This window comes from Eurytemora carolleeae, unplaced genomic scaffold (genome assembly GCF_000591075.1).
Source record: "Eurytemora carolleeae unplaced genomic scaffold, Eaff_2.0 scaffold109, whole genome shotgun sequence".
NCBI classification, from domain to species: Eukaryota; Metazoa; Arthropoda; class Copepoda; order Calanoida; family Temoridae; genus Eurytemora; species Eurytemora carolleeae.
In genome coordinates, this window is record NW_019396229.1 from 375,604 (window position 1) to 402,232 (window position 26,629).

The following is a 26,629-nucleotide window of genomic DNA, read 5'->3' on the forward strand; positions in this document are numbered from 1 at the left end:
GGGCGTAAATAAGGATTCTGTAGGGGGGGGTAAATATTTTTAATTTGGCGCGCGAAGCGCGCCGAATTTTTTAACAGAAACGAAACAGAAAACGAAATTTGGTAAGATACGTAACATGGTTTCTCGGGAATGGTGTAACCCCTGCTATTCAGGGCCTGAAAATATGTTCAGGGGTAATTAGCCCTAGAATTCTAGGGGGGGGGTATTTAACCCCAGGATTCTAGGGGGGGGTATTTACCCCCAGGATTCTAGGGGGGGGTATTTACCCCCAGGATTTACGCCACTGTAGATTAGACACTTTATATGAGAGACATCTAGCGGCCAAACTATCGTCCTCTAAAGTGCGTGAACTACACGACCACGGGCTCAGTAGTCAGTACGCAAGATTTCAAATTGCGCAATTTGTTGACACAGCTTGTAAGGACATTGCCATGCAGCTTCAAGCAAATGACACTGACAGCTTTACAACTTTTAAAATAAAGCCGTAAATTTACAATGCGCTTGGAATTCATAACATTTGTTCGTAGATTTAAGACACCAGTCACAAGGTGTGAAGAAATAAACGTTTATCAATCAATCAATAAATCATTTGTTCGTCAATATTTCTCAATCTTTTTCTAGATTTCCATGGATCGACACGCGCAAAGAAAGTGACCCCTGCTTTTATTTTGTTTAAGTTATTTAGTTCTATACATGGGTACTGGAATAGGGTAAGGTAGTCATACAATTCTAGATTTGGTGCTAACCTACATCATAACCCGGTACAGGGCACAAAGTGGACACTGGTCCTAGAACTGTCTTGGGATAAGATCTGTTGTAGGCGAGTATACGCATACTTGTGATTGGGATTTCTTTGGCGGTCTGAGAATTTTTCACCAATAGTTTTAATCAGTGACGTCAGACGTCACCCCGTACCGTATCGACCTTTCATTCGTGCGCGGGCCTCAATGCGATACCCTATTCCAGTACCCATGGTTCTATATGTCCGATTTATATAAAGAAAATTCGTATTAACATTTCACTTGTTTTATGCACTAGGTGCAAGTACGACGAATATTTTCTTGATAGTTTCCAGCATTTAAGGTGCTCGCCTTTAGATGCACATAGAAATAAACTTTAATCAATCGATCATAGTTTCCAGAGAACGTATAGCATTAATTTTCACGTCAGCTACGTTCCGTTGTTTGAATTTACGCAATTGTACACACTAACATATTATATATCTACTACTTTCAGAGATGGGTCGGAGGGGTCCGGAGTGCACTGTATGTGAAAGCCAAAATTATATTCTTAGAAATGGATTTTACTTTTGCACAATGTGTCAAACACAGTCTCAGGTAGGGTCCGTCCTAGAGAACGATTTTTGGGCCCCCCCCCCCCCGCCCCTCCTATCAATTTTGTACATGATTACATATTTTTCAGGGGTCCAATATTCGTTCGCTAGGAAATTACCCTCGGGTAAAACAAGTAATTCATGATGCTAAATATTTGTAATTGACCCTCTATAAGGGGGAACGCCCGATTACTATGGTTCGATCTTAACAGGGAACTGTTTTTAATCATCAATGTTACTACATTGAGGGTCAATTATTTAAATCATATAAAGTTTAAAAATGTATAAGAAACAGAGCCTGATATTTGTATACCAGGAGCTGGGGGCTGAGATGGTTATTGATGAAGATGGTATGTATGCTATGGGAATGATATTTGTATACCAGGAGCTGGGGGCTGAGATGGTTATTGATGAAGATGGTATGTATGCTATGGGAATGATATTTGTATACCAGGAGCTGGGGGCTGAGATGGTTATTGATGAAGATGGTATGTATGCTATGGGAATGATGAACAAGACACTCAGAATTGGAGAAAGTAAGTATTTAGAGTGGTTGAGGTTTTTTATATATCGTCAATTTAATGGTTGTCAAAATCTTTGATGCCTTTAGCTACTGAGGTAATTTGAATATTGGACATTTCATGGGGAAAATATTATGGGCATAGAGACTAGAGAGTCTTCCGTAAAAGTATTGCAGCATAAAAATTGATTAAGCAAACAAATAATGCCAAGAAGAAGGCTGTATTTTATCGCCTAAAGCAAGCTGTGTAATAATTGTTAATCAATCAATTAGAAACTGAAATTTATTGACAGAAGATTTTTTAAGAGGAACCAAATTCCAAGACGAGAAAAACCGCAGAGGTTGACCGTTGGAGTACTGCTGAAGGGTTGACCCATATTTTGGCCCATTGGGTTGACCAGCTGGAGAGCTACGGGTTTAAGGTATATATCAATTCTCTAGGGTTCTATAGTTTCTCTAAATCTCTTAAAAAAATTCCCCTCCCTCTCTTCAAATCCTTTTCTCCCTTGTACATTAAGGAAAAACGAGTATTTTTTCACTTAATAATGATACTTTTTTCTCAAGTACCAAAAGGGTGCGAGATTGATGTCAAAAAATGTATTCCCCTCACAAAAATATATACTTAATTGCTATTATTATTACTAACTTGGTATCTTATATAATTTGTGAAAATATACATTATCAATAATATATCAATAACTCAAATAACTCTAAACAGTATACTTACTAGTTTGGGAACCCAGCGTGGCCCAGGTTACTAAAAGTTACTCCCGCCATTTACCTGCACTTGTACGATTTTACCTGGACACGAAATTTTCTCTTTTTAAGTCGACCTTCTCAACTTAGAATCTCAAAATCAAGCTTAGAACATTCCCGTGGGTCTCCCGAGTTCCCCAATCAAAATTTGAGGCAAATCGGTTTAGGGTTTCCCATGGTATGATCGGACAAACAAACAAACTACTACTACTGTAGGCGGTCTGGGTTGCTCAACATGGGGCTTCTTGCAGATCTCATTCTTATCAACTCATAAACTCATATATGTGCATCACAAATGTAGTAATTTCCCTACTCCATAAGGGGATCTCAAACCCGTTTCTATCCAGGTACAATTAGTTAGCTATCAATGTAAACACGGACATAAGCTCAGCTATCAATGTCAAAATGTACACAAGCTCTAAATCGACCAATGCCAAACCAATGGGCACGATCTCAGCTCGTATGTTTCAACGAGGAACAGCGATCAATGTCAACATGGACACAAGCTCTTATTCTATCAATGCCAAACCATTGGGCACAACCTCTTACGCTATTGATATCGATCGGAACGATTTTTCTCTCGTAGTAATCAGTACGGAGTCCCTGTATCAACTGAGTATACTTCTATATGTTAGATTACAGTTGGGACTTAACAGCGCGTAATTAAAAGTTATGCGCTGTATATATAACTTAGTAACGCAATCACAATATGGGTTTGGCGGAGTTTTATATATCGGCATATCTAGAATAGGTTAATTGCAATACATGATTTACGTATTTACTAGTGAACGTATTTAGCTATATGGACAATGTACAACGTAATTTATCTATATTTACTATGGGGCCTCTGTATTGATTACACTATTACTATAAAAAATTATCTTCTGTTAAGAATATTCGGCAGCCGGCGCTCGATGTTTGGTCCCGATATCTCAAAAGCCTCGGCGTTGCCTTTCTCCCTCCAAAAGGGTAGGTTCAGCAAAACCAACAAAATGAGGGATATAGATTTTTACCCCAATATTTTAGGATAAGAATTCGTTATTGCCAATAATTGCGGGTGCACGTGAAATGAGTTTTTAATGCCTTTTCTTTCGTGCTTAGGATTTTAGCTTTCTGGAAATATACGGATCCAAGGGGCAAAATATCAACAAAAAAGCGCAAAAAAATATTTACTCTCAAACCCCAAATCTGATCTATTGAAAAAAGAGAGATTATAAAAATATCCTGATTTCTGAATGGTTTATCAAGTTATAGCATAAAAATAACCAACAAAAATAAGACAAAATTTGAAAATTCTGCTTTGTTACAACAATTTCAGTAAATTTCATGGAAAAAACCTGGATCCGGATCCATTTTTTTCCACTGCAGATTCAGGATCCAAATCCGGATCAGCATCAAAATAAAAATGGATCCTAAGCACTGTTTTCTTGATAATTCATTGTTATAAAATTTAGTTAATGAATTAATAGTATTGTAGAAATTATTTATTTTCAGTGAAATGAATGAGGATAGAAGATCTGTGTCCACCATGAACTATCGAGATAAATGGCTGTTTTTTGGTGGTCCTGCAAACCTTGTCGAACCTAGAGTCATCTCAAGGTATTAAGTTGGGGGGTGTTAATTGTACCTTATTTAGAAGAGTTAAATAACTATTGTATTTTTATTGTAAATGATAAAAACATGGCTAATCAATAATCGCATTGTGTGAACCCCGAGAGATGGTAGGCAGGACTGAACTTATATTCTTCAACCCCTTCTATAAATACTCATTCAGCTAATTCTTCCGGGTTTACAGTTTCTGCTTCTGTACGCAATTATTAAACTTGTTATTTTAACGACGACATGTACACAAAATTAAAAGGAGACTTTTGAAAAAGAGTGAAATGTGTCATGGATGGGGGGGGGGGGGAGAGAGATTGAATATAAAGACTAACCTGTTTTGTTCTAGGAATTTGAAGCGGAAAGGAGATCAGGTTGATCATGAATATAATGATGATGATGATGATGACGATTATGAAGGATTAACGGAAAGACAAATATTTAAACAAAGGGACAAGAAACGTCGAGCTTTCTACAAGGTGGGTATATTTTTCTCTCACCTTTTACGACCTCACCGTTTGACAAGGGGTTTACAATTGAAATCTAATGGATATGTTCATGTTTTTAGTCCTTTTCGGCGAGCTTTGTCGCTGGCGACACACCGTCAAAACTGTCTACAGAAAAAAGTAAGTTTTTATGGATTTATCTAGTACCAATATTGATTTTAATTTCGGATTTGTCGCTTTTTGTAACGAACTTTTGATTAAACCCGCTTGGCAGTCCTGCAGAGAAATTCAAAGTTCAATATTTTTTCAAAAGATCGCCTTCTATGTTTTTTTTTGTTAGGTACTGTTCACCAAGAATATAGTTTTGTTAGAATTATGTCTTCTTTGTATTTTTACAGATGAAAGAAAACGGAAAGAACTGGAAGATTTGGAAGAGCACGAAGAGCATACCGAGAATGAAGAGCATGAGGGGCATGCAGAACATGAAGGACATGAAGTGCCCAATGAGCAAGATGATGACAAAGAAGAGGAGGATTATGAAAACCACGAAGAACGGATTGAACCAGAACATCAGAAAAAAGAGGAATATACTGTAAAGGATTCCGTTCAGGAAGAACAAGAGGAGGATATACAAAATGATCAAGAAGAACACCAAGACCAAGAACTGGAATACGAGGACCAAGAGGAAGAAAATCAGCAAAGTGTGAATGACTCTCTATTCTCTGACGGGTCCGGACGGAGTAATTACGAACTCCTGTCGGACCTGGAGTCCCTCGTGAGCAGGAGTAGTCTGGAGTACTCCGGAACCGACAAATTAGAAACCTGGATTCATCTAAGCCTGGAGAACTTAAAAGCTGTTCTGGTTTTAGCTGCTACTTGCGTCCCAGGTACTTCTAATTTGTTTTATACTAAATTTGTTCATTAAAACATTTTTTACTGAACATTACTGAAAAAATTGGTAAGGTATATAAAGTTTTATTTTTTCACCAATAAAAGTCATTCTTGAAAAAAATGTGCATTGTGCCTCGGATTTTTTACCATCTCATTTTGTTGTTGTTGCAGGAACTGATTTAAACACGTCTGATATAGCCTACATGTTTAGTAGTGAGATGCTTATTAATAGTACATCACTTCAGGCTCTACCAGGAAAGAAACTTTATTCTGTCTTTAATTTTAAAAAACTTTATATTCACATTTTGTTTGTATTGCAATTCGAATATTTCTGAAAACTTTTCTTTGATTTTGTTTTGGAATTCTGTTTCTTGATTCAGAATCTTACAAGCTTATGGCATCAGAGAGAAGGTTTTATTCAGGATTCAAATCGGTAAGTTTTTCGTCCAAAGGACGCCTCAAGCCATACCTGCATAATATGATTTGATTTGATTTGATTTGATAATTCATGGATATGCAGTGGAACATTGACAAGTTTTGATGTAATGGGGTATCAAGCAGTACATTTCTTCTTTGCATCTTAAAAACTACTAAAACTTTTAACAACCTCAGTTACATATCTTAATAATGTACGCTGGCACAGAACAGTCTAGATATGTAGATAGAATTATATCTTAAAGTGGGTCGAGGTATAATCTTTTTGATGTGAGGCTACTTTTTGGTGAACGTACCCCATCTCTCACGCACATATTTTTTTATAGTTCTCACGTATTTCCAAAGGATTTTCTTCAAAATTAAGTCCCCCACGCAAACATCTATTATGTTTTAGGGGGGGGGGGGGCTTAACAAAATAATATTTGTCTCTAATTCTCTCGTATTTCCAGGGGATTGTATTTGAGAAGGAGGAGAACTTAAGATCCAAAGCTTTGAAGCTTGCTTCTTTCGTCGGTTTAACGAACAATAAAAGGTGAGTGTTTGTTTTTTATTTTAATAATTTGAAGATATTTGTAAGCTTATTTATAAATTACTGGAGAGGTGCTTACTTTTTTTGAAAAATCATTTTCCACCTTTATAAAATTATTTTTTACCCCCCAAATATATTTTTTTGCACTACTTTTTTCAGGTGTATTCCCTGAATTAGGGAAATAGATGAACTTATGTGTAAAAAGTATCAAATACTTGCCTATGAAGTATGGATAACCAATTTTTTATATTCCCCTGAGAATCAAAAATCATTTCCACCCCTGGGATAAACACAGTTATGACTTAAATTTTTTTAAATTAAAAAAAAAATTTATATATAACAAATTTTAGCTTCCTATGGAAAATTTTCTCTTTTTTTTAACAACTTAGAATGTAAATTATGTACAGTAAAATAGTAAAATGTGCGACTCAATAAATATTATTGTTTATATTAGACTTGTTCTGTCTACACACGACTGTACGCGGAGTACCTTGGATCGATATGTGGAAGACCTAAGCCTACCAGAATATATATCAACAGAGATCATCAGGCCGGGATTTAAAATATTTCTTATTTTTAGTGCCGTGGATCAGCCATATTTTGTAGCATTTATATTTTTTATAATTGTGCAAAATCTTGAAGTAAAATCAGTGGGTTTACAAATAATTTTCCGAGTCAATCATATCCTGATATTTAGAATATTCTCAAAATGTGATTTACTTAGCCTAACCTGCCGTGTTCCTGCTTACTCCTGTACTAATCCAACATGGATAGACTGCGCCCTTCCATCCGTCTCCGCCAGGTATCCGCCTTGACTTGCTCCGCCATACTTAATGTATCTGCCGATTTACAATAGTTATTATGTGACTTATTTTATTCCGATTTAGAATCCTTGCCCTCATCCTGGTAACTTTAAAGTTCTACTGTGGGTTAGACGGACAACAGGTAGAGAACAATTTTGATAAATAAGAGAGAAATATTTTCATTTGATTTTTACGTAAAAGTTGAACATCAATAATTTTCTAATCCTAACTTCTACTAGGAGTATATTCACGACCACAACGCCAAAACCCTGAATAAGAAGTTGGTCGGGGAGGACAGGAAATTCTTCAATGTATTAGACTGGATTAGAAAATCAAAACTAAGGTACACTTTTTTATTTAATTTGTTTAGCAGCCTTTTTGTATCATATTGTTTACATCTTTTTCGTTTTTTTACATTAACATTTAACATTTTGTGTGGTTATAAAATTATGGTTGAGGAAATATTCTTTATTTTCAGATTAGATTACTTGACGGCTGACGATTTTGTTATGAGAGAACAATTTAGATCGATGAAGTGAGGAAATATGTTTAGCACAAATTTTTTTCCAAAATGTGGCAACAATCAAATGTTTGATTTTATTATCATGGATAGAAATTTGTACATTATGGATTATAGGTTAATTGATTTGATTGATTGATTTGATCTGTTAGATTAAATGGTTTACTTCATTTGTTTGAGTGTTTGACTGATTTGTTTTAATATTATTTGATTTGATTTGATTTGATTCGTGTTTTTTTTTTAAAAATTTAATTTGATTGATTGATTGATTGATTGTCAGAGGACCCGGAACTCCTGCTCCAACCCTGAGATCTATGGATGAGAGTAGAACTGTTCTAGAGAATACAGCTCGCAAACAACATAACACAAAATCAAGTAAAATATTCTAAAACTAAGTGAGTTTTTTTTTTGTATGAAAATCAGCTTATTTAATTTTTAATTATCTTCAAGTTAGGCTTTAATGAAAACAAAACTCTATATTTTCTTCATGAAGTGTTAAAATTATCCTTGTGCATTGTTTTAAAGGTCAATCATTAAGTCCCAAAAATACCAATTTAGAGCGTTATACTTTCCAGTATGGTGTGGGACACCCTGTACCTTCTTTCTCGAAACTCTATTATTTGACACTATTTTCTTCTAGATGTATTTGATGGTTTGAAATATGTTGTAACTGTTCTGGGAGCCGAACCTTTAGCACAAAAAGAGAAAATGAAAACCCTGCAACCGTTGAAGGTATGGGTTAGTCATCCATTAGTAAACAATGCATTTGTTATTAATTGTTATTGTCTTATTATTATTATTATTATTAGCGTAATTTCAAGTGACCCTCCATGCAACGATGGTTATGCCCGATTTACAACTGCACACTTAAAAGCTTTTCCTGATCAAGTGACCTCACAGAAACAAACACTTCGAGTCAGAAAAACAACGTTTTCTTCCACAGTTTTAATTAGATTTACAAGGGTAATGTTATAAATCGAGCATTTCCATCTTAGTGTTTAGGGTCGCTGTAAAGTACGTTTACAGTCCCTTTAATGTTAATTTATTCAACTAGGAGAAGACGGCCGCACTTATCCACGAAACTAAGAACAAGAGATTGGCCTCTAGTCTGAATGACCTAATGGCTATGACCTCCGAGGATATGTCAATATATTGCAAGGTTTGTGGATTTTTTAAAGTGTACAAAACTTTATGTGTATACCAATACCGTCTTTATATTGGTTAATAGTTTTCAATAATAGCTCAAGAAAATGTGCTTGATTTAGTTTGGGGTGGGCATCAGTTGGATCAAAATTTCGTCTTAAAAATTTCTTTATTTTCACATTACGTAACTTTCTCAAAAGTTTCACGAAGATGATTTTCGTGAACAAAGTACAATCTATATATAAATTTGGCTTGTCTGTCTGTTTATTATGCCCCTTATGGATTAAAAGAATATAGGTGCAAAGTTAGCACCATTTATCTCTATTATTACAAGAGTTATTACAAACTCCAGGAGACTAGTGAGGTCCTTTTGAGTTTTACAATTATAAAGAAAAAATGGCGGCAGGAAAAGCCACATTAATACGCTAAGGTAGTCACTGGAACACTGGAACAGGGTCACCACTCACCAAATGTTCTGGAAGCCTTGTTTCTATTAAAACCTAAGATTGATTATGCTTCACAGGAAAAAATTAATTTCATAAGAGAAAGAAAAGAACTGTGACCTATAGTCGGAACTTCGCCTGATTTCTAGAATATTATTGTTTAAACAAAAAAGAAGAAAAACAAATAGTTATATTTTTTTACTTGTAAACCTTTCATTTGTATTAAAGATCGGGTTGAAACCCCGAAGTCAGCATAAGAATGGAAATTCAGATCCCTTCAAAGGATGCTTTAATCAATCTTTGTAAAGTATGATATGATTTAATTACAAAAAATGTTCTCTGAATCTTAAAATTAATTCTTCTTCGATTTACAGTTTTGAATGTTGATCGCACCCTCCAATGATAACTTTAATTGAGGGATCAAGCATTGATCTTCACATTTAAAAGTTCCCTCATTGGATATCGAGAGTCGAGATCAAGCTTTCGCGATTAAGGATAATCTACACAAGACTTCCCGGGTCTTGGCATATTGTTATGGATACACTGCGGTGGCTATGAGCGTCGACCCTCAACCCCTATTTCATTAAATGATGGGTTGCCTGATAATGATAATAATAATTGTTAGATACTGGGATATTCCTCTCCGACTGGCTAGTGCTGCCACCTATCCTAGAGAATATGTGAAACGAATCCATTGTGAACGAGATCTACATAGTTTACTACAGGTTGGATATTTAGACGCATCTATTCTTTAAACTCTCTTGGGATTCAAAGGGAGTTTTAAAAGCTTTTTGTTAATTATTATTAAAATGTAATAAAGAAATAATAAGCATTTTGGAATCTTCATAAGGGTTTAGATCCTAATTTGCGGGGTTCATATAGCATTCATGGGGTTGAGATGTTTTAATGCGGTGTTGAGATATCACTCTGTGGTTCAGGCGTTAATTTTGGAGTTTATGAAGACCGAGCACCCCCCCCCCCTCACCTGGGTAAACTTAATATGAGAACATCATTACTAGTGAATTGCAATAAAACTTGGATGTATTTGTAGCCTGTATAGTCTATAACTAAAAAAAAACAAGATTTAAAAATCAACCAATCAAATTTTATTTTAAATATTCACATGAAATGTTCATGAGACTGAGGGGGGAGGGCTAAACGTACCACAGTCTTATTTTATCATTATTATTATTATCATTATATTTAGATTCTACCGGAAAATTTTGTCTGGATTCTCCGATACTTCTCTAATTATGCTCTTCTTCCTCTTCATGTGCTAGGGAACACACATTCCTGAATTTAGATTTGAGTTTTTATAAATCTTAATTTTTCTAAATCATATTTAAAGTACAAAACAAAAACATTTTTTTTTATCTACGATTTTTTTACGTATTCAACTCTTTTTGATACCCTATATTATACTCTCGCCAATCCTTAAAGAATGGAAACCGAAGCAAAATGCTCATATGTTTTTAAAGCTTTTTTTAATCATAAAAACATACATTCTTAAATGATTTACTTTTTTAAATATTTTTTTAAGTAAATTGGCTTCTAAGAAACGAAACCAATTGTAAATTATTGACTTTCAAGAAACCAAATTAGTTTTGAAGTATTGACTTCTAGGAAACGAAACCTTAAGTATTAAGAAATCTGTTTTCCTGAAATCCCTTTAATCAAAACCACGAATAAATCAAACTCATTGTTTTTATTCCATTTAATTTGATCTGAATAAAGAACTTGATGTACTAGTAAGTGAAGTCTACAACCTTGAGATCTACCTCTACGGTCTAGATCCAAATTTCTTCGGATCCTCCACCCTACCTGTGGAGAAACCTAGTAAGATACGACAGAGGGAGTTCACGACCAAGAAAAGGGAAAACTTCAAATATTGTGATTGTGAAAAATGCGCCGAGGTTGACAGACTTTACCCGAAGAGCTCTGAACGGATTACTTAGGAACTTAGGATTTAGACGGAAACTAGTTTAAAACTTGTTATAAATTTTGTTAGCTGTGATATGTTAAAGAACTGATTTCTTTCAGATTCAATGAAAATGGTTTATTGGAGAGAAATATTGAACAAACACAGAAAATAAGGATTTGATAGGTAGTTATTTGAAATCAAATTATTTCAGTAGTAATAATCATAATATTTTAAAAAATACGATAAATAGATGTAAAATTACTGCAGATTTAGATACCCCCATGCTTTTTTCCCCATCGGACGGTATAAACCAAAACTAATGATTATGAATTATGAATTTTGAATCAACTATCTAAAAATGTATGTTTCGCTCAAAATTCAAAAAATGAAATATGAACTACTACATTATGAACGCGACTCTTTGTAAACTATGTAATAAAAACTAAGGGATATTCTACCTATGTTAGAACTTCATTTTCCGTCCTGAAGGATGGAACCGGAGCCGGAGAAGCGTCCCGTGAGGACGAGTTCCCGGAAGTTCCTGGACAACCTGGAGAATGAGTCCGAAGAAAGTGATGTAGACTCAGAGTACAAGTAAATATTAAAATTAATCCTGCTGTCAAACCTATGAACTGTGTTCAAATTTGTACAATAGTAATGTGTATACAATATTAAGTGAAATCTGTACAAATCTCAATAAAAAATATTTTATAAATCGTCCAGGGACCGAATTAAATGACTTTAAGAGGTTGTTAAACTACTAACCGCCGGTTCAGCGACTTCTCTTCAATTCATTAATTTCCGTCCCTGTTCTTGTTTAAAGCTTAGACTTTCTTGAGCATCCTTTAAATTCTTTTTCTCCAACTTTACGCGTCTCAATTCAGTGCTGTAGTAATAGCCTTATTTTTATATTTATTTTGGACTTATTATTTAGATTCATTTGTTGTTTTAACTTCTTGATATTTTTTGTCTAGGTTGAATTATAATATTTGTTGTCAGGTGAGCTTCAATATTTGTTGTTAAGGTTGAGTTTCAATGTTTGTTATCTAGGTTGAGTTTCATTTCAATATTTGTTGTTCAGGTTGAGTTTCAATATTTGTTGTCTAGGTTGAGTTTAAAGGATGAGGAGAGTTCCTCCTGTATAGAGGATTTACTGGATGGATCAGATAGTGAGACAGATAGAAAGGTAGTCCATCACTAACCCCAAATCAGTAATGTTACTTTAAAAACATTAAAACAATTCCGATTTTCATCAATAATTTTCGACTATATGGGGGAGGAATAGTTGTATTATGGACTTGTACCAGTAAGCGTTTGTATCTGTTTATAACACTTTGTACTCAAATTTTTTTTTTTTAACTTCAGCATTTAAACCAAAATATCTCTAACATAAGGGGGGGGGGAAATGTGGAATTTTTTTTAATAAGAAGTAGTCTTCAGTTTTAATTGGTTACTTTTCTTGGATTTTGGATAAAAAATTTTATCCAAAAATTCACATACAAATTAAACTACAAAAACCTAACGTAGTGGGAAATAAGATGATAACCATGTAGAAATTGAAAGATTATTTTGATTTGTTTAAGGAGGAGGAGACGAGATCGTTGGCAATTACTCAGAATGGAAATACTATAATAATCCCTGTACAACAGATAACGGAGGTACAGTACATGGATATGCAACATTTTGGCTCTCGGGATCCGGATCCACCAAAAAATAGTCGGATCCACGGATTCGGATTTAATCAACCAAAACCAAATATTTTGCTTTCAAAACACAAATAAAAATTGTTAACTAATAAGAGAGTAATGACAAGTAAGTTTCAGCCTAAAAAAAGTTAAAAATTAAGAAAAATTGTTGAAATAAAAAATTTATTTGTTCAAATATAATCAGTAAATCGTTAATGAAATGTTGAGGACCTAGCTGTTACTTCAAAAAAAATATTTTTATTGCATGACATGTAAAAACTATTTTGTCTCTTAGAAGTTTCTATCGATAACTCCTTTCTAACTTCTACTATTGTTTAGATTAGCTAAAACTAGAACTTGTAATAAAAGTATTTAATTCATCTAGTATTAGAGATACTAGCTGAACTAGAATCTGTAGATTTATTATTTTTAATGAGTTAGGATTCAGATATAGAGATACTAGCTGAACTAGAATCTGTAGATTTATTATTTTTAATGAGTTAGGATTCAGATATAGAGATACTAGCTAAACTAGAATCTGTAAATTTATTATTTTTAATGAGTGAGGATTCAGATATAGAGATACTAGCTAAACTAGAATCTGTAAATTTATTATTTTCAATGAGTGAGGATTCAGATATAGAGATACTGGCTGAACTAAAAGTATATGTATTATTTTTATTAAAGAGCGAGGATTCAGATATAGTGATACTAGCTAAACTAGAATCTGTAAATTTATTATTTTCAATGAGTGAGGATTCAGATATAGAAATACTAGCAGAACTAGAATCTGTATAAATATTATTATTATTAGAGTGAGGATTAAGATATAGAGATACTGGCTGAACTAGAATCTGTATAAATATTATTATTATTAGAGTGAGGATTCAGATATAGAGATACTAGCTGAACTAGTTCCTGCAGAAGCCCCAGGGAGGTTGACATGCTCTTATTGTCACTCGTAAGTCTTTCTTATTTGTTTACATTTTTTGTTTAATTCTATATCATTTTATCTTATTTATACCAGACCTCATATTTTAGAGTTTTTATTTGTTTCTCTTTTGTATTTATGGAAAATGTTCAAAACTTTTTAAAGTTTCTGTCCGTATGTGCATTTCTCACCTAATTGGAAATTAGGTCTCAATGCCAAATGCCGGACGCAGGCTCAGTCATAATACCCATTTCTGACGCATTGTTTCTGCAATAAGCCACAGTTCATTTATCATGTAGGAACAGGGGAAACACCAGGGAGTAAGGTATAGAAGGGAGATAAAACTGACGCGGCCCGCCCTACCATATGATATGATACATGCTTTGCAGACGGTACTTCATTTGAATAAGAAATATTTGTCTGATGTGTACAATTACCGCGTATATTATAACCTATTCTGAATATTTCTTATACAAATGAAGTACCGTCTGCAAAGCATGCATAATCATATGGTAGGGAGAACCGCGTCAGTTATATCTCCCTTCTATTCCTTACTCCCCGGGAAACACGTGTCAAGGTGGAAACTAAAAAATAAATTACAATGTAAATCGATACCCTTGTCCACAGTTTTCAATCCATTGAAATGTAAAATCTTGAGAACATGAAGTTTGAAATATTTTTATTGATTGCCTTTGTACAGGACACTGGACATTTATATTTAATAAATGTTTTTAATTTTTTAGATGTAATTTCCTGGATAAAGAGGCTTATCATACACATCTTTGTCTCAAACATTTCTACAAAGATCTTCTCGATAAATTCACAAATGACAATGGAGCAGGAACTGGACGAATTGCAGAAACTGGAGAGACGGGAGGAATTGGAAAAACTGGAGATACGGGAGGGGCCGGAGGGGCTATATTAAAGTGCCCGAAGACGGGATGTATTTGCAAATTTAAAAATCCTGAAAGAGCTGTGATTCATCTAGGTATTCAACTTTAATATTGTCAACGTTAAGTATTTTTAAAATCATTTAAGAGTCTTTGGTCGTAACAATCAAAAAAATATTGATTGATTTCTATTAAAAATGTTCTATGTATTATTTTGTTCATTAGTGAATTGCAATCTTGTCCGTTTTTTATGATAATGAAAATAATAATGGTAAAAAAATTTATTGATTGTTAGGATGTAAGCACGTGGAGTTCCTGTCTACTCTGATAGAGAAACGAAACCTGACACGTGCCACGAGTCGAATGAAAGAGCAGGAGAAAGTCGGAATACCCTTCCCGGAGATAGTCAAAATACAAGAGGACAGAAAGTAAGTTTTTTAACAGGAGGAGAGAGGAAATGAAGCCTGTTAATAAAAAGGAGGGCAGAAAGTATATTTAGGATATATAGGACAGAAAGAAGGTTTAGATAGAGGTGGGAGGAAAGAAAGTATGTTTAGATTGAGGAGGACGGAAGTAGGTTTGGATGGAGAAGTACAAGATATGTTAAGATAGAAGACAGGAAGTATGTGTGGATAGCTAGGGCACGAAATATGTATAGATGCGGGTCCATTTACAGTTGTAACAAACTTCTCTGGTGCGCGAACCTTACCCCATTCAGTTGGTGGCTAAAAGAACTTCACAACCAATTTCAATGTCCATTTACGCTACTATGGTTAAGGTATGTAGAAAACGATCGATTCATTTTATGAATCCCTTCATATAATTTCTTTGTCGATTCATCTAATGAATCCCACTCTCTATATAATTTTAAATTTATCATATAATCTATTTGTCGGTTCATTTTATGAATCACTTCTCTATAACTCAATAACTTATTATAAGCTTATTTATCAATTCATTTTAAAATTATTCGTTTCAACTCATGAATACCCTTTTTAAACACTCAGTTAACCGGGAGGGAGATTCTCTCTGTCAGCATTTAAATATGTATTTAATACAACTGTTTGGCAACTAGCTGACAAAAGGAATCAGACCGGTGACATGGCTCAAATTTGGTCGTGTGTCCGACGTTAGGATTTAAACTATGTCAGGCTGAAAAGCCTTCACCTATAGGGGATTGTGATGGCATACCCCTTGTAGGTCAAGGAGCTGTTGGACGCATCCCTAGCTGTATGATATGATATGATGATATGACATATAACAACAACAACAATATGTTTAGATAAAGGAGAGAGGAAAGGAAATATGTTTAGAAAAGGACAGGAAGTAACTTTAGGATGTGATGGAGAGGAGGTGGCTTCAAGATGTGAAGGACAGGAAGTAAGTTTAGATTTAAGAAGGACAGGAAGCATGCTAAAAAGCTGAAAGACGGGAAATAGGTTCATATGGTGCGGACTTGACCATGGAGAACAGGAACGACGAACTATGCCTGCTTTCTCCAATTCAATCTTGTTGTTCCTGCAGTTCCTCCAACCCGTGGTAGACCTACTCAACATCCTGTTGTTAGGCCTTTAGCTCTAGCTAGACAAGCCATCCCTTCACCTACTACAGTTTCTCCTCCTGCCTCGGAGGCTTGTGAGAGATCATACATCAGCTCCTTTTTCTACTCGCTGATGTCGGGGGGGGGGGTCTTGTGGCGCCCCTGTTGGATTCCTAAAATGTAGTACACAGCATACTCCATACTTCATATGTTGTTGATTAGATTTTTGTGTACTGCATCTTGTATAAATACTGTGTTAGATAAATATATATTCAGTTAGCTTATGACTACCCATTCTTATTTATTTATGCTTGTTAACACCCCGCTAAAGCAGGCCTATATTCAGGAAAACAAGAAATAGGATTAGATAAAGAAGGACGTGTAGTAGACAAAGATGCTGAAAGATAAAAGAAAAAATTTAGACATGGTTGGTATTTTAAGAGAGTTTTAAACGAGTAAGATAAGTCAAGGTAAAGGAGAAAAGGAAGACGGTAAGTAAAATATCTAAAAATCAATAATCAAGATTATTCTTTGTATACTGTATACTGTATTTTTACAAAGTATAACGAAAGTTTTTTTTAACTGTCAGTTATCATAAAATCATACTTATTCTATTACTTATTTAGGGAACGGCTGAAAGCCCGAAGGGTGATGGATGATGATATTGTTGAGATTTCGAAAACCTTTAAAAGATGCATGTTTTGTAACCAACAATTTACGGGACAACAGGCCCTCTATACACATCTTGCATTCAAACATCTTACACCAAGGTGAGTTCAAAGGAACTGGAATGGAACTAACAATAAAATGAAAAAATATGAAAATATATAAAAATATTGGGGTTAACCCACTTTTCATATAAAACTAGAATATCTGAGACATTTGATCGTGAACTTTGAATTCCTTATTGATTGATTGATTTGATGGTTGGTTGGTTGGTCGGTCGATTGAATGATTGATTGATTGATTGATTGATTGATTGATTGGTTGATTGATTGATTGATTGATTGATTGATTGAAGGTTGGAACGTGAGCTTGAGGAAGCTGGATGTGAAATGGAGGAGGAGTACTGCAGAAATTGCAAAAAAGCAGTGAAAAGTATGGTGCTGCATTGGGGACTGGAGCATGGAGGCATAGAGAGAGCTAAAGCTAAATTCTCAGGTAATCAGCTGTTGCCTGTTTATTCAAGTTATACAGGGTGTCCCACGAAACTTGACAGTTGGTGAATAGTTATGAATGTCTTCTTCCATATATTAAATATATTGGATTTTTATAACTTTTTGCAGTTTATTTTGTTAAAAAAATCTGTTACTTACTATATTTAACACTGAAATCAATTCTATTATAATATGACTGCCATGTGATATTTTTTATTACTCGCTTCTCTTTGGTATCAAAGAACTAAACAAATTATGGAAGAATACATTTAAAACTATTCACCAACTGTCCTGCTTTGTGGGAAAGGATATAGGTATGTAAAATAGTCATGCTAAATATGTCACTGTACACCGTTCAAATTTTAGTTCACTTACCTGCATTTGTCTACAAAGTTAAGCGTAGTTTTTAAACATAATTCAATGAATAGATGATAGTTTAATAAAGTAAATATTAAAACCTTATTTTATCAGGGAAACGAAACAGTTACATCAGAATGAAGTCTGCAAAGTGTGTGATTTCCGGATATATTATAAAGAAGTCCAGAAGAATACCCAGAGTCTTCATCAAATCCAATCCTGCCCTCAGTAAAATATCACAAGTGTATTTAGCTGATAGAAAAAGGTAAAACTACTCTTAATATAATTAAATATTTATTATTATTTTTTGTTTTTGTTGGTATTTTAGAGTAAGAACAAGTATACAAATGTGGTTTATTCTAAATAGGTAAACAAACATATATTAATAACCAGGAATACAAGTTCTCGTGTTTGAGGAAGGAGACTGACTGGTTCCGTTATTCCGGTTTTCCTGTTCCCGGATTTTCCTCATAATTCTTGAGCATTCTTAACTTTCATTTAGACTTGAATTATTGCTGCTACAGTATCCAAAAAACATTAGTTCAGGAGCGTCGACCCCAATTTCATCTAAAGACGGGTTTTCTTTAATGATGATTGTGAAAGTGATAAAAACTTACCTTAACTAAACTCTAAATTGACCTAATTTGACCTGGCTTGTAAATATCTAGGTCTGAGGAGAGTATCGGCCTGTATATGGAGGTTGAGAGTGAGGATATTATGGAGAGAGAGGATGTTATGGTTGAGAGTGAGGATATTATGGAGAGTGAGGATGTTATGGTTGAGAGTGAGGATATTATGGAGAGTGAGGATGTTATGGTTGAGAGTGAGGACGTGGAGGTTGAAGGTGAAGATGTGGAGGCTGATTTGGAGAAAGAAAAATTTTTGTTTCCACCTCTGCAAATACTTCCAGATATTTATGAGATTACAACTGTTGAATCGGAACGTAAGTCTGAAAATAAAGGAAGTATGTCTGGTGATGTTGTCAACACAAATGATGAAAAATTAGAGTCTGAATTATCAGAACTTGAAACTTCAATTCAGACAAATAATGAAGAAATGAAGGGAATCAAGGTAACGGACCAGGAAACAGAGCAGATCAAAACAGTTGACCAGGAAACAGAGGAGATCAAAACAGTTGACCGGGAAATAGAGCAGATCAAAACAGTTGACCAGGAAATAGAGCAGATCAAAACAGTTGATCGGGAAATAGAGCAGATCAAAACAGTCCACCAGGAAACAGAGCAGATCAAATCAGTCGACGACAAAATAGAGCAGATCAAAACAGTCAACCAGGAAACAGAGCAGATCAAAACAGTCAACCAGGAAACAGAGCAGATTAAATCAGTCGACCAGGAAATAGAGCAGATTAAAACAGTTGACCAGGAACCAGAGCAGATCGAAACAGTTAAACTGGAAACAAATCAGATTAAAACAGTTGAACTGGAAACTGAGAAGATCAAAATGAATGATCCAGAAGCAGGAAATGTGAAGACCGATCAGCAAATAGAGCAGATTATGTGTGCCAATCTACCAGACAAGGCCGAGGAAAATGATGAAGAAGTTCTTGAGATCAATGTACAATGTGAGGAACCAGATTTAATAAATACTAGTCTTCAGGCGGCAGAAAAGAATGAATCAAAAGATATTGATGAAATTGAACAAAAAGAAAAGATTCTCGAAAAGCTTCCAAACCTAGGCAATGCAGAATTTAAGAAAATGTCGATTACAGAGGAATATCAGAAAAGCAAAAAAGAGGAAGAAGATACTGTTATACCTGTTGTTGAGTCCGTGCCAGAGGTATCATCTAATGAGAATACAGAGAATCCTTCTTTGAGTGTGAACCCGGAGATTATTCCTTTGAAGGAAAACCCGGAGATTATACAGAATCCATCTCAACCGAACACTACGAAAGCCACGCTAGACGAGGTTGAGTTTCCCGTAGGGGAAGGAGTGGTTGAGATAACCATAAAACCTACATCCTCCAACCCTCTTCCATCTGCCCAGAAAACACAGACGGATAAAAACCTTGGTTTATCTACACAAAACACATACTCTAAGATTAAAATTTCTGGCAAAAAATCATCCCCAGCAAATGTCAGGGTATCTGCTCCGACTCAGCCCTCTGCCGCACTAAACCCTGAACCGGTTTCTGCAGCCGATGACGATGATGAGATCCAGGTTATTTTCCACAACCGGCAAACTCCACCCCTTAGTGTCAATAGGGGACCGGGGGCACGCAAGTCTGGAATCAAACTTGAACTCGCAGAACTTGCTAAAGAATTTATCTCCGGAAATGTTCCAAAATCTCGAAGCCTGGAAAATGTTGAAAACAATATGAAGAGAGCAGTAAAGATTGCAGAATCCAGCTCCAGGAAAAGTTCCTCCAAGATGGAGGATATTCAGATTTTATCCCAGAAGCACAGATCTTCCGAACCTGTAGAATCTTGTTGTATCTGCTCTCAAGGATTCTCAGATCTCAAATCCTTCCACAGTCATCTTGCCCTCATCCACTTTAAAGAAAATCTTCAAAAAAGGATTTACAAGGACTCCTCCAGCTATAATCCTGCCCAGGTTGAGTGGAAGTGTCCGACCTGCAAAATGTTTGTTAGCTCCGACCTTGATAAAGTGGTGGAGCACTTTGGAGCTATATGTTTACCAATACCAGTCAAGGTTAGTTTTTTTTTTCAGGGGGAATTTATTGGTTTTATTGGGTTACAATTCAGTGCGGGTTTTGCAGTATCTCTTTAGATTCTAGGGAACCTAGCTTCTTGATTGAATGGCGCAAATATGGTTGTGAATCTGATTTAGCAAATATGGTTGTGAATCTGCTTTAGCAAATATGGTTGTGAATCTGATTTAGCAAATATGGTTGTGAATCTGCTTTAAAAAATGTGGTTGTGAATCTGCTTTAGCAAATATGGTTGTGAATCTGCTGTTGCAAATATGGTTGTGAATCTGCTGTTGCAAATATGGTTGTGAATCTTCTTTAGCAAATACGGTTGTGAATCTGCTTTAGCAAATACAACATGATTTAAGCTGAAAATATGTCTAAAAGGGAAAATAATTAAAATATTTGTTCCAGTAAACCGGTTTTTTCACAAAATTGGAAAATAGCCTTGTTTGGTCTTTTTAGGGCCTGTATCTGGAATACAACATGAAAAGTAAGGAGTCTAAACCTGATCTATCCTGTGTATTCTGTGATGATAACGTACAAAGAGAAGATCTAATAAACCATATTTCCTCAACACATATTGAAAAGGTACATGTACTATTTATTTAAATTTTTTATTTAGATTTTTGTGAACCAAGTATTTAAGTGCTCTGGATTCATTCCGTTTTGATTGGATCCAAAGCACTGGATCTGAATTCTTTATCCCCACGCTTAGAAAGAAAGGATTCAAATGCACGATCATACAGCAAAATAGATCCAAATTCTGAATCTTGATCCCTTCATGTAATTAAAAAAATAATTGAAAGTTTTTTTATTATTTTACGAAAATTAATTTTGGATTTGTTTTTGAATTATATTGTAACTCCTGTACAACTTGTACAGTACAAGTATAGACTAAGCTGAAGAGAATATTACTCCTGTACTGAAATATTATTCGTTGAAGGAATTTAAACTTGTATTTAAATCAAGCTAAAGAGTTTCCAGAAATGGAGCTGTCTCAGGCAGACCGCATGTTGTAAGTCTTCTCCCTAGGGGCGTAAACCGCGTTGCCCACGGATACGTTTCGACTAGGAGCTCCGAATCCTATTTAATTGAATGCAGGGTTGTCCCTTTAAAGATAATAATAATCCTGTCTAGGTTAAGTACAGTATGGGAATGGTTTGGAGCTTCAATATTGCTGGTAGTCTGGACACAAGCTGTCCTATCTGTAGGAGAGTTGAACCCTTCTCAACCAACGGCCTTGTCGAACATTTTCTCAGGTTAGTTCACTCTGGTATACGTGGAAACAAGTAGTTTAAAGGGACTGTCGACTGAATTTCAAGTGACCCTCAATTTAAAGTCCTAAACATTTGTGTATATATAATATAATTATATGATTTAAACATTAAGGAAGATATCGTCGTTTTTCTGTATTGAAAAGATGTAATTTAAAATTAATCATTTACACGTAGATAAACAGTTTAGGTATCATTGTGTATAGACAATAAACATTCAGGGTGAATAATTTGTGACTATTTTAAAAATCAATAAAAAAATATTGTAATAAACTTTTTTAACTTTTAATATTTTTAAAAGCGCTTTTCAGATTTGAATTTAGCATAAAATTTCCAAGAAAATGATGTACACTATATAAATTTTCAAAATATTTTTTTGGGGGCTTGCGGTAATTTCTCCAATATGGTATCGTCAATTTACAACCGTATGGACGATTTGGAAATTTTGGATTACACTATTTTTTTTGTGAAAACGCAGCTACTCCTGGTGGGCGGTTGGCTTAATTCCAATATTGATCACCCTAAATAGACATACCATCCTGTTCATGGTAGGCCACTTGAATTCATGTCTGCACTAACAGTCCCTTTAATACATGAGCTCATGCTTTTTACAGATTTTCCGTCAATAGTTAACAGTTACTAATCATTAACTATTTCAGGGAGCATACTGTAGAATTCAGTTATTCGCTGGAAAAATATAGAGAAGCACTTAAAGTAAGAATTGATTTGATTTCAGAGACTTAGTTGATCTTGTTTTGCTGGTTCAAATACTGTTATTGTAAGAGTAGTTCAATCATGTATTGGTTCGGGAAAAAATGTTCAGACATTCTTTTTGTAATTGTAAAATTCCTTAGTTTCATACTCAGAATCCATAACCATATGCTCATTGCCCCTCCCTGCTGTTGACTAAAAAAATAAGAAAAATCAAGCTTTTTAAAAATTCTTTTTCCACATGAATGTTTTGTTAAGGAGAGTCGTGATTATGAGTGTCTTCTTTGTGGTTGTTGCTTCAACGAAGCCAAGGAGTGCGTTGAACATCTAGTTTTAAACCATTTCATGGATCAACTCATCTCAGAGTGCGGACTATCCCAGGTTAGATATTAATCTAGTCTTAAACCATTTCATGGATCAACTCATCTCAGAGTGTGGACTATCCCAGGTTAGATATTAATCTAGTCTTAAACCATTTCATGGATCAACTCATCTCAGAGTGTGGACTATCCCAGGTTAGATATTAATCTAGTCTTAAACCATTTCATGGATCAACTCATCTCAGAGTGTGGACTATCCCAGGTNCCCCCCCCCCCACCACCACTTTATTTATTTATTTAAACACAATCGTTGGGTTGTTGTCTGATAGTAAGTTCAAAATCTCGATGATTTAAATTCACTGTTTCTATTAATTAGAGAATATATTCTTAGGATGGCCAGTATGCCTGCAGCAATTGTGAATTCAGATGCAATGATATCCAAAGTACAGTACTACACTACGGAATAGGTAAACGAATCGGCGGCGAAATTCGAATTGTCGATCATCCAATTGATTTTAACAGTGCTTAGGATCCATTCAATTTTGATGCGGATCCGGATCCAGGTCATTTCTTTAAGATTTACTGAAATTTTTTTAACAAAACAAAATTTTCAAATTTTTGGTTTTATTTTTTTCGCTTATTTTTATCCTAAAACTTGATGAACCATTCAGAAATGAGGAAATTTTTATAATCTTTTTTTTCATAAGTTCAGATTTGGGGTTTTGGAGTAAAACAGATTTTTTTTGCATTTTTTGGTTGATATTTCACCCCTTGGATCCGGATCCGTGGATCTGCATATTTTTGCGGATCCGGATCCAGGAAGCTAAAATCTTGCGGATCCAACGGATCCGGATCCGGATCCTAAGCACTGGATTTTAATAAAAGTCTCATGTTAGAAAAATTCACAAAACTTACAGTTCTTACTGTTGTTTAAGAGTTAATATCCCAAGAGAAAACGTTTGTATTCTGTATTCTAATTTTGTTAAGTTTTTAAAAAAGAATTGAAAAAATTATATTTAAAAATAAATTTTGTTTTAGAGCACCAGAGGTTAAACTTCTGGTTTACGGACCGTTTACTGACGATGGCATCAAAGGGTGAAATAAGTATTGAAGGTGGAATTGAGAAACCTAAAATAGATTCAACGGATGTTCAGAAACTTGCAGAATATCTTTCTCCAGGAGCAGGACTAAAGTAAGTAAATAAAATGGTGTTTTCTGGGGGAAATTGTGGATTTTGAATACGGTGCCTAGGCATTAATCAGTATTTATACTTATAATTATTTTTGCACTTCTTTCGTGAGGTCTGCATTTGGCACTGCTTTTTTTAAGGCATTAGTAGTTTGCATGACACCCCTTTTTCTCGTTAAAAATACAATTTTACAAACTTGGGTTTTCTAATCTTCATATTTTTGTGAGCCGATGGTGTGAATTATTGTTTTTTAAACTTTGACTATTAATCTAGTAGAATTCAATTTATAGTTCGAAAGAATACATAAGAAGGATTAGAAAACTTAAGTACGAGATAAAAGATGTTTTTGTCAAATAATGTTTTGACTTAAGTTAACTTTGATAATCTGAATATTTTGGTTGATTTCTTGCCTTTTAAATTTTTAATAATTAATGGGGCTGCTAAAAAATTGCAGCTTACGTGGATTAGAATTCTAAAAAGCAATCTGTAATTCAATGGTTCCGTGAAAGTTATATTATGGAAATTGCACAAAATGCAGAAAAAGTAGTAAGTAGAAATTCCCGAAAAAGGGATATTTGTTTTTGATTGACAGCTCAAAAAGTTGTTTTTTATTCTTGAGAAATAATGTTTAAATATTATTCTAATTACTGTTTAGGGAAGAGTTGTCTGCACGAGATACGTTCCTGAACCCAGCTCATGAGGTTTACAAAAGATGTTTAAACCTTATTATAAAAACTACTGAAGGAACCTTTAAGTGCATTATTTGTGATCTCACCCTTCAGGTAGAACTGCATGTTTAGGAATAAATACAGGTGGGTCAATTGTGAATGCCAAACCTTAATTCCCTTAAAATGTACTGATTAGTTTAATGTCAAAATTATGTCAAGTAAAATATTGACGGAAAACTGTATATTTATAATAAGAATTCTTTACTTTTAAAGAGTTGGCGTTTTTGTAACTCAAATGTGTTTTAATACGATTTAATTTGATTTAATTTTATGTCAGTTGAGTAGAATTGAGTTGAGTTTAGTTTTGGTTTGATGCTTAGCTTTGGTTTGATGCTTTGGTTTAATGCTTTGGTTTGGTGCTTTGGTTTGATGCTTTGGTTTGATGCTTTGGTTTGGTGCTTTGGTTTCATGCTTTGGTTTCATGCTTTGGTTTCATGCTTTGTTTTGATCTGATTGTTTAAAAACTTTTATTCTAAAATGTTAAATTTGTTTGTGCTAGAGCGAGATGTTGATGGTTTCTCATATAGCTGGTCGTCCCCATCTGTTTGGACGAGACTATGCTGGTCTACTAGTTGCTCAGGAGACAAGGCTTCTCACATGTAAACTCTGCCTCAAGAAATACCGCAAGGTTGGAAATGATAATAACTATAACTAAAATGATCTAAAATTATCAAAATTATCAAAAACAAACGAAAATAATTTAATCCATCGAAAACAATAAAAAATGATAAAAAGTAATCGATAATAATCGAAACCAATTGAAACCAATCGAAAACAATCGAAACCAATCGAAAATAATCGAAAAAACGATAATAATACAAAATTATCGAATTAAAAGTAAAACCTTGACTACACTTTACTAAAGTTCTCGAAATTAAGTTGAAAACTTTTAACCTTGTTTAAATCTACCCAAACTGAACCAAATTTAACCAAACCAAACCAAACTGAACCAAATATATCCAAACCAAAGCAAACAATACCAAACAATACCAAACAATACCAAACAAAACCAAAATTTAACCAAAACTTAACCAAACCTTAACCAAACCTTAACCAAACCTTAATAAAAACTTAACCAAAACTTAACCAAACCTTAACCAAAACTTAATCAAACCTTAATCAGACCTTAATCAAACCTTAATCAAAACTTAACCAAACCTTAACCAAAACTTAACCAAACCTTAACCAAAACTTAACCAAACCTTAACCAAACCTTAATCAAACCTTAACCAAACCTTAACCAACACTTAACCAACACTTAACCAACACTTAACCAAAACTTAACTAAACCTTAACCAAACCTTAACCAAAACTTAACCAAAACTTGATGAGACTTAACCAGACCAACTGAACCGATTTAACTTAAAAAAAAACTAACTAAACAAGCCGAAATTAACCATTTTTAACCAATTGATATTTATCAGAAAATATTTGGAAATTGTTAAAACTTTCAAGTTTCAATGAACTAAAATGATAGCAAGACGATTAATCCTAATTTTTAGAATTCTGAGCTTGAGAAACATCTGACTGATATACATCTTCACGATGATATTCTTCTCCAAGCACTAACCTACCCTAATTTACCAGGTACATATATTCATAATCATAAACCAGGGGTGTATATTTTTTAAAAAACAACATTTTGAACATTTTTTCCCCCCAAGAAGTAACATATGCATGCGCAAAAAAATGTGAATGGTTTTATTTGCTGAATGGGGGGGGGGGAATGATGTTATAAGGTAAATTATTGAANAAGGGGGGGGGGGGGGGGGGGGGGGGGGGGGGGGGGGGGGGGGGGGGTAATAGTTAGATATCACAAATAAGAAATTTCGTCTGC

At 34.5% G+C, this 26,629-nt stretch overlaps 3 protein-coding genes across 8 annotated transcripts in view; all 3 read left to right on the top strand.

Annotated features, from left to right (window-relative positions):
• Positions 1–1,212: 1,212 nt before the first annotated feature.
• Positions 1,213–9,072, top strand: LOC111698760 (uncharacterized). Of its 2 annotated transcripts, XM_023469178.1 has the most exons (19): positions 1,213–1,337; positions 1,650–1,869; positions 2,160–2,275; positions 3,502–3,578; positions 4,104–4,208; positions 4,558–4,687; positions 4,777–4,834; positions 5,053–5,541; positions 5,717–5,800; positions 5,926–5,978; positions 6,430–6,512; positions 6,964–7,059; positions 7,207–7,311; positions 7,397–7,454; positions 7,552–7,655; positions 7,791–7,847; positions 8,113–8,207; positions 8,473–8,564; positions 8,887–9,072. In XM_023469178.1, the coding sequence occupies exons 1-19, from the start codon at positions 1,239–1,241 to the stop codon at positions 9,055–9,057; spliced, it is 2,292 nt and encodes a 763-aa protein (XP_023324946.1). In that variant the 5' UTR covers positions 1,213–1,238; the 3' UTR covers positions 9,058–9,072. The 2 variants fall into 2 exon arrangements, with proteins under 2 accessions (XP_023324946.1, XP_023324947.1); XM_023469179.1 differs by lacking the exon at positions 7,207–7,311.
• Positions 9,073–9,855: 783 nt separating this feature from the next.
• LOC111698762 (uncharacterized) lies at positions 9,856–11,459 on the top strand. Its single transcript, XM_023469185.1, has 3 exons — positions 9,856–10,143; positions 10,626–10,698; positions 11,168–11,459. Exons 1-3 carry the CDS (start codon positions 10,006–10,008, stop codon positions 11,371–11,373), a joined length of 417 nt encoding a protein of 138 aa, XP_023324953.1. The 5' UTR covers positions 9,856–10,005; the 3' UTR covers positions 11,374–11,459.
• Positions 11,454–26,629, top strand: part of LOC111698761 (uncharacterized) — a 36,223-nt gene continuing 21,047 nt past the window's right edge. For 2 of the 5 annotated variants that reach the window (XM_023469180.1, XM_023469182.1), the window contains exons 1-20: positions 11,457–11,522; positions 11,807–11,933; positions 12,447–12,525; positions 12,923–12,997; positions 13,903–13,985; positions 14,699–14,943; positions 15,141–15,273; positions 17,012–17,155; positions 17,407–17,546; positions 18,014–18,164; positions 18,568–20,569; positions 21,033–21,158; positions 21,708–21,829; positions 22,504–22,558; positions 22,814–22,936; positions 23,267–23,342; positions 23,914–24,067; positions 24,720–24,846; positions 25,292–25,420; positions 26,295–26,379. In XM_023469180.1, the coding sequence (XP_023324948.1) occupies positions 11,830–11,933; positions 12,447–12,525; positions 12,923–12,997; positions 13,903–13,985; positions 14,699–14,943; positions 15,141–15,273; positions 17,012–17,155; positions 17,407–17,546; positions 18,014–18,164; positions 18,568–20,569; positions 21,033–21,158; positions 21,708–21,829; positions 22,504–22,558; positions 22,814–22,936; positions 23,267–23,342; positions 23,914–24,067; positions 24,720–24,846; positions 25,292–25,420; positions 26,295–26,379 (4,153 nt within the window). In that variant the 5' untranslated portion in view covers positions 11,457–11,522; positions 11,807–11,829. Of the gene's footprint in view, positions 11,523–11,806; positions 11,934–12,446; positions 12,526–12,922; positions 12,998–13,902; positions 13,986–14,698; positions 14,944–15,140; positions 15,274–17,011; positions 17,156–17,406; positions 17,547–18,013; positions 18,165–18,567; positions 20,570–21,032; positions 21,159–21,707; positions 21,830–22,503; positions 22,559–22,813; positions 22,937–23,266; positions 23,343–23,913; positions 24,068–24,719; positions 24,847–25,291; positions 25,421–26,294; positions 26,380–26,629 lie in introns of all 5 variants that reach the window. The other 3 variants (XM_023469183.1, XM_023469184.1, XM_023469181.1) reach the window with 3 other exon arrangements.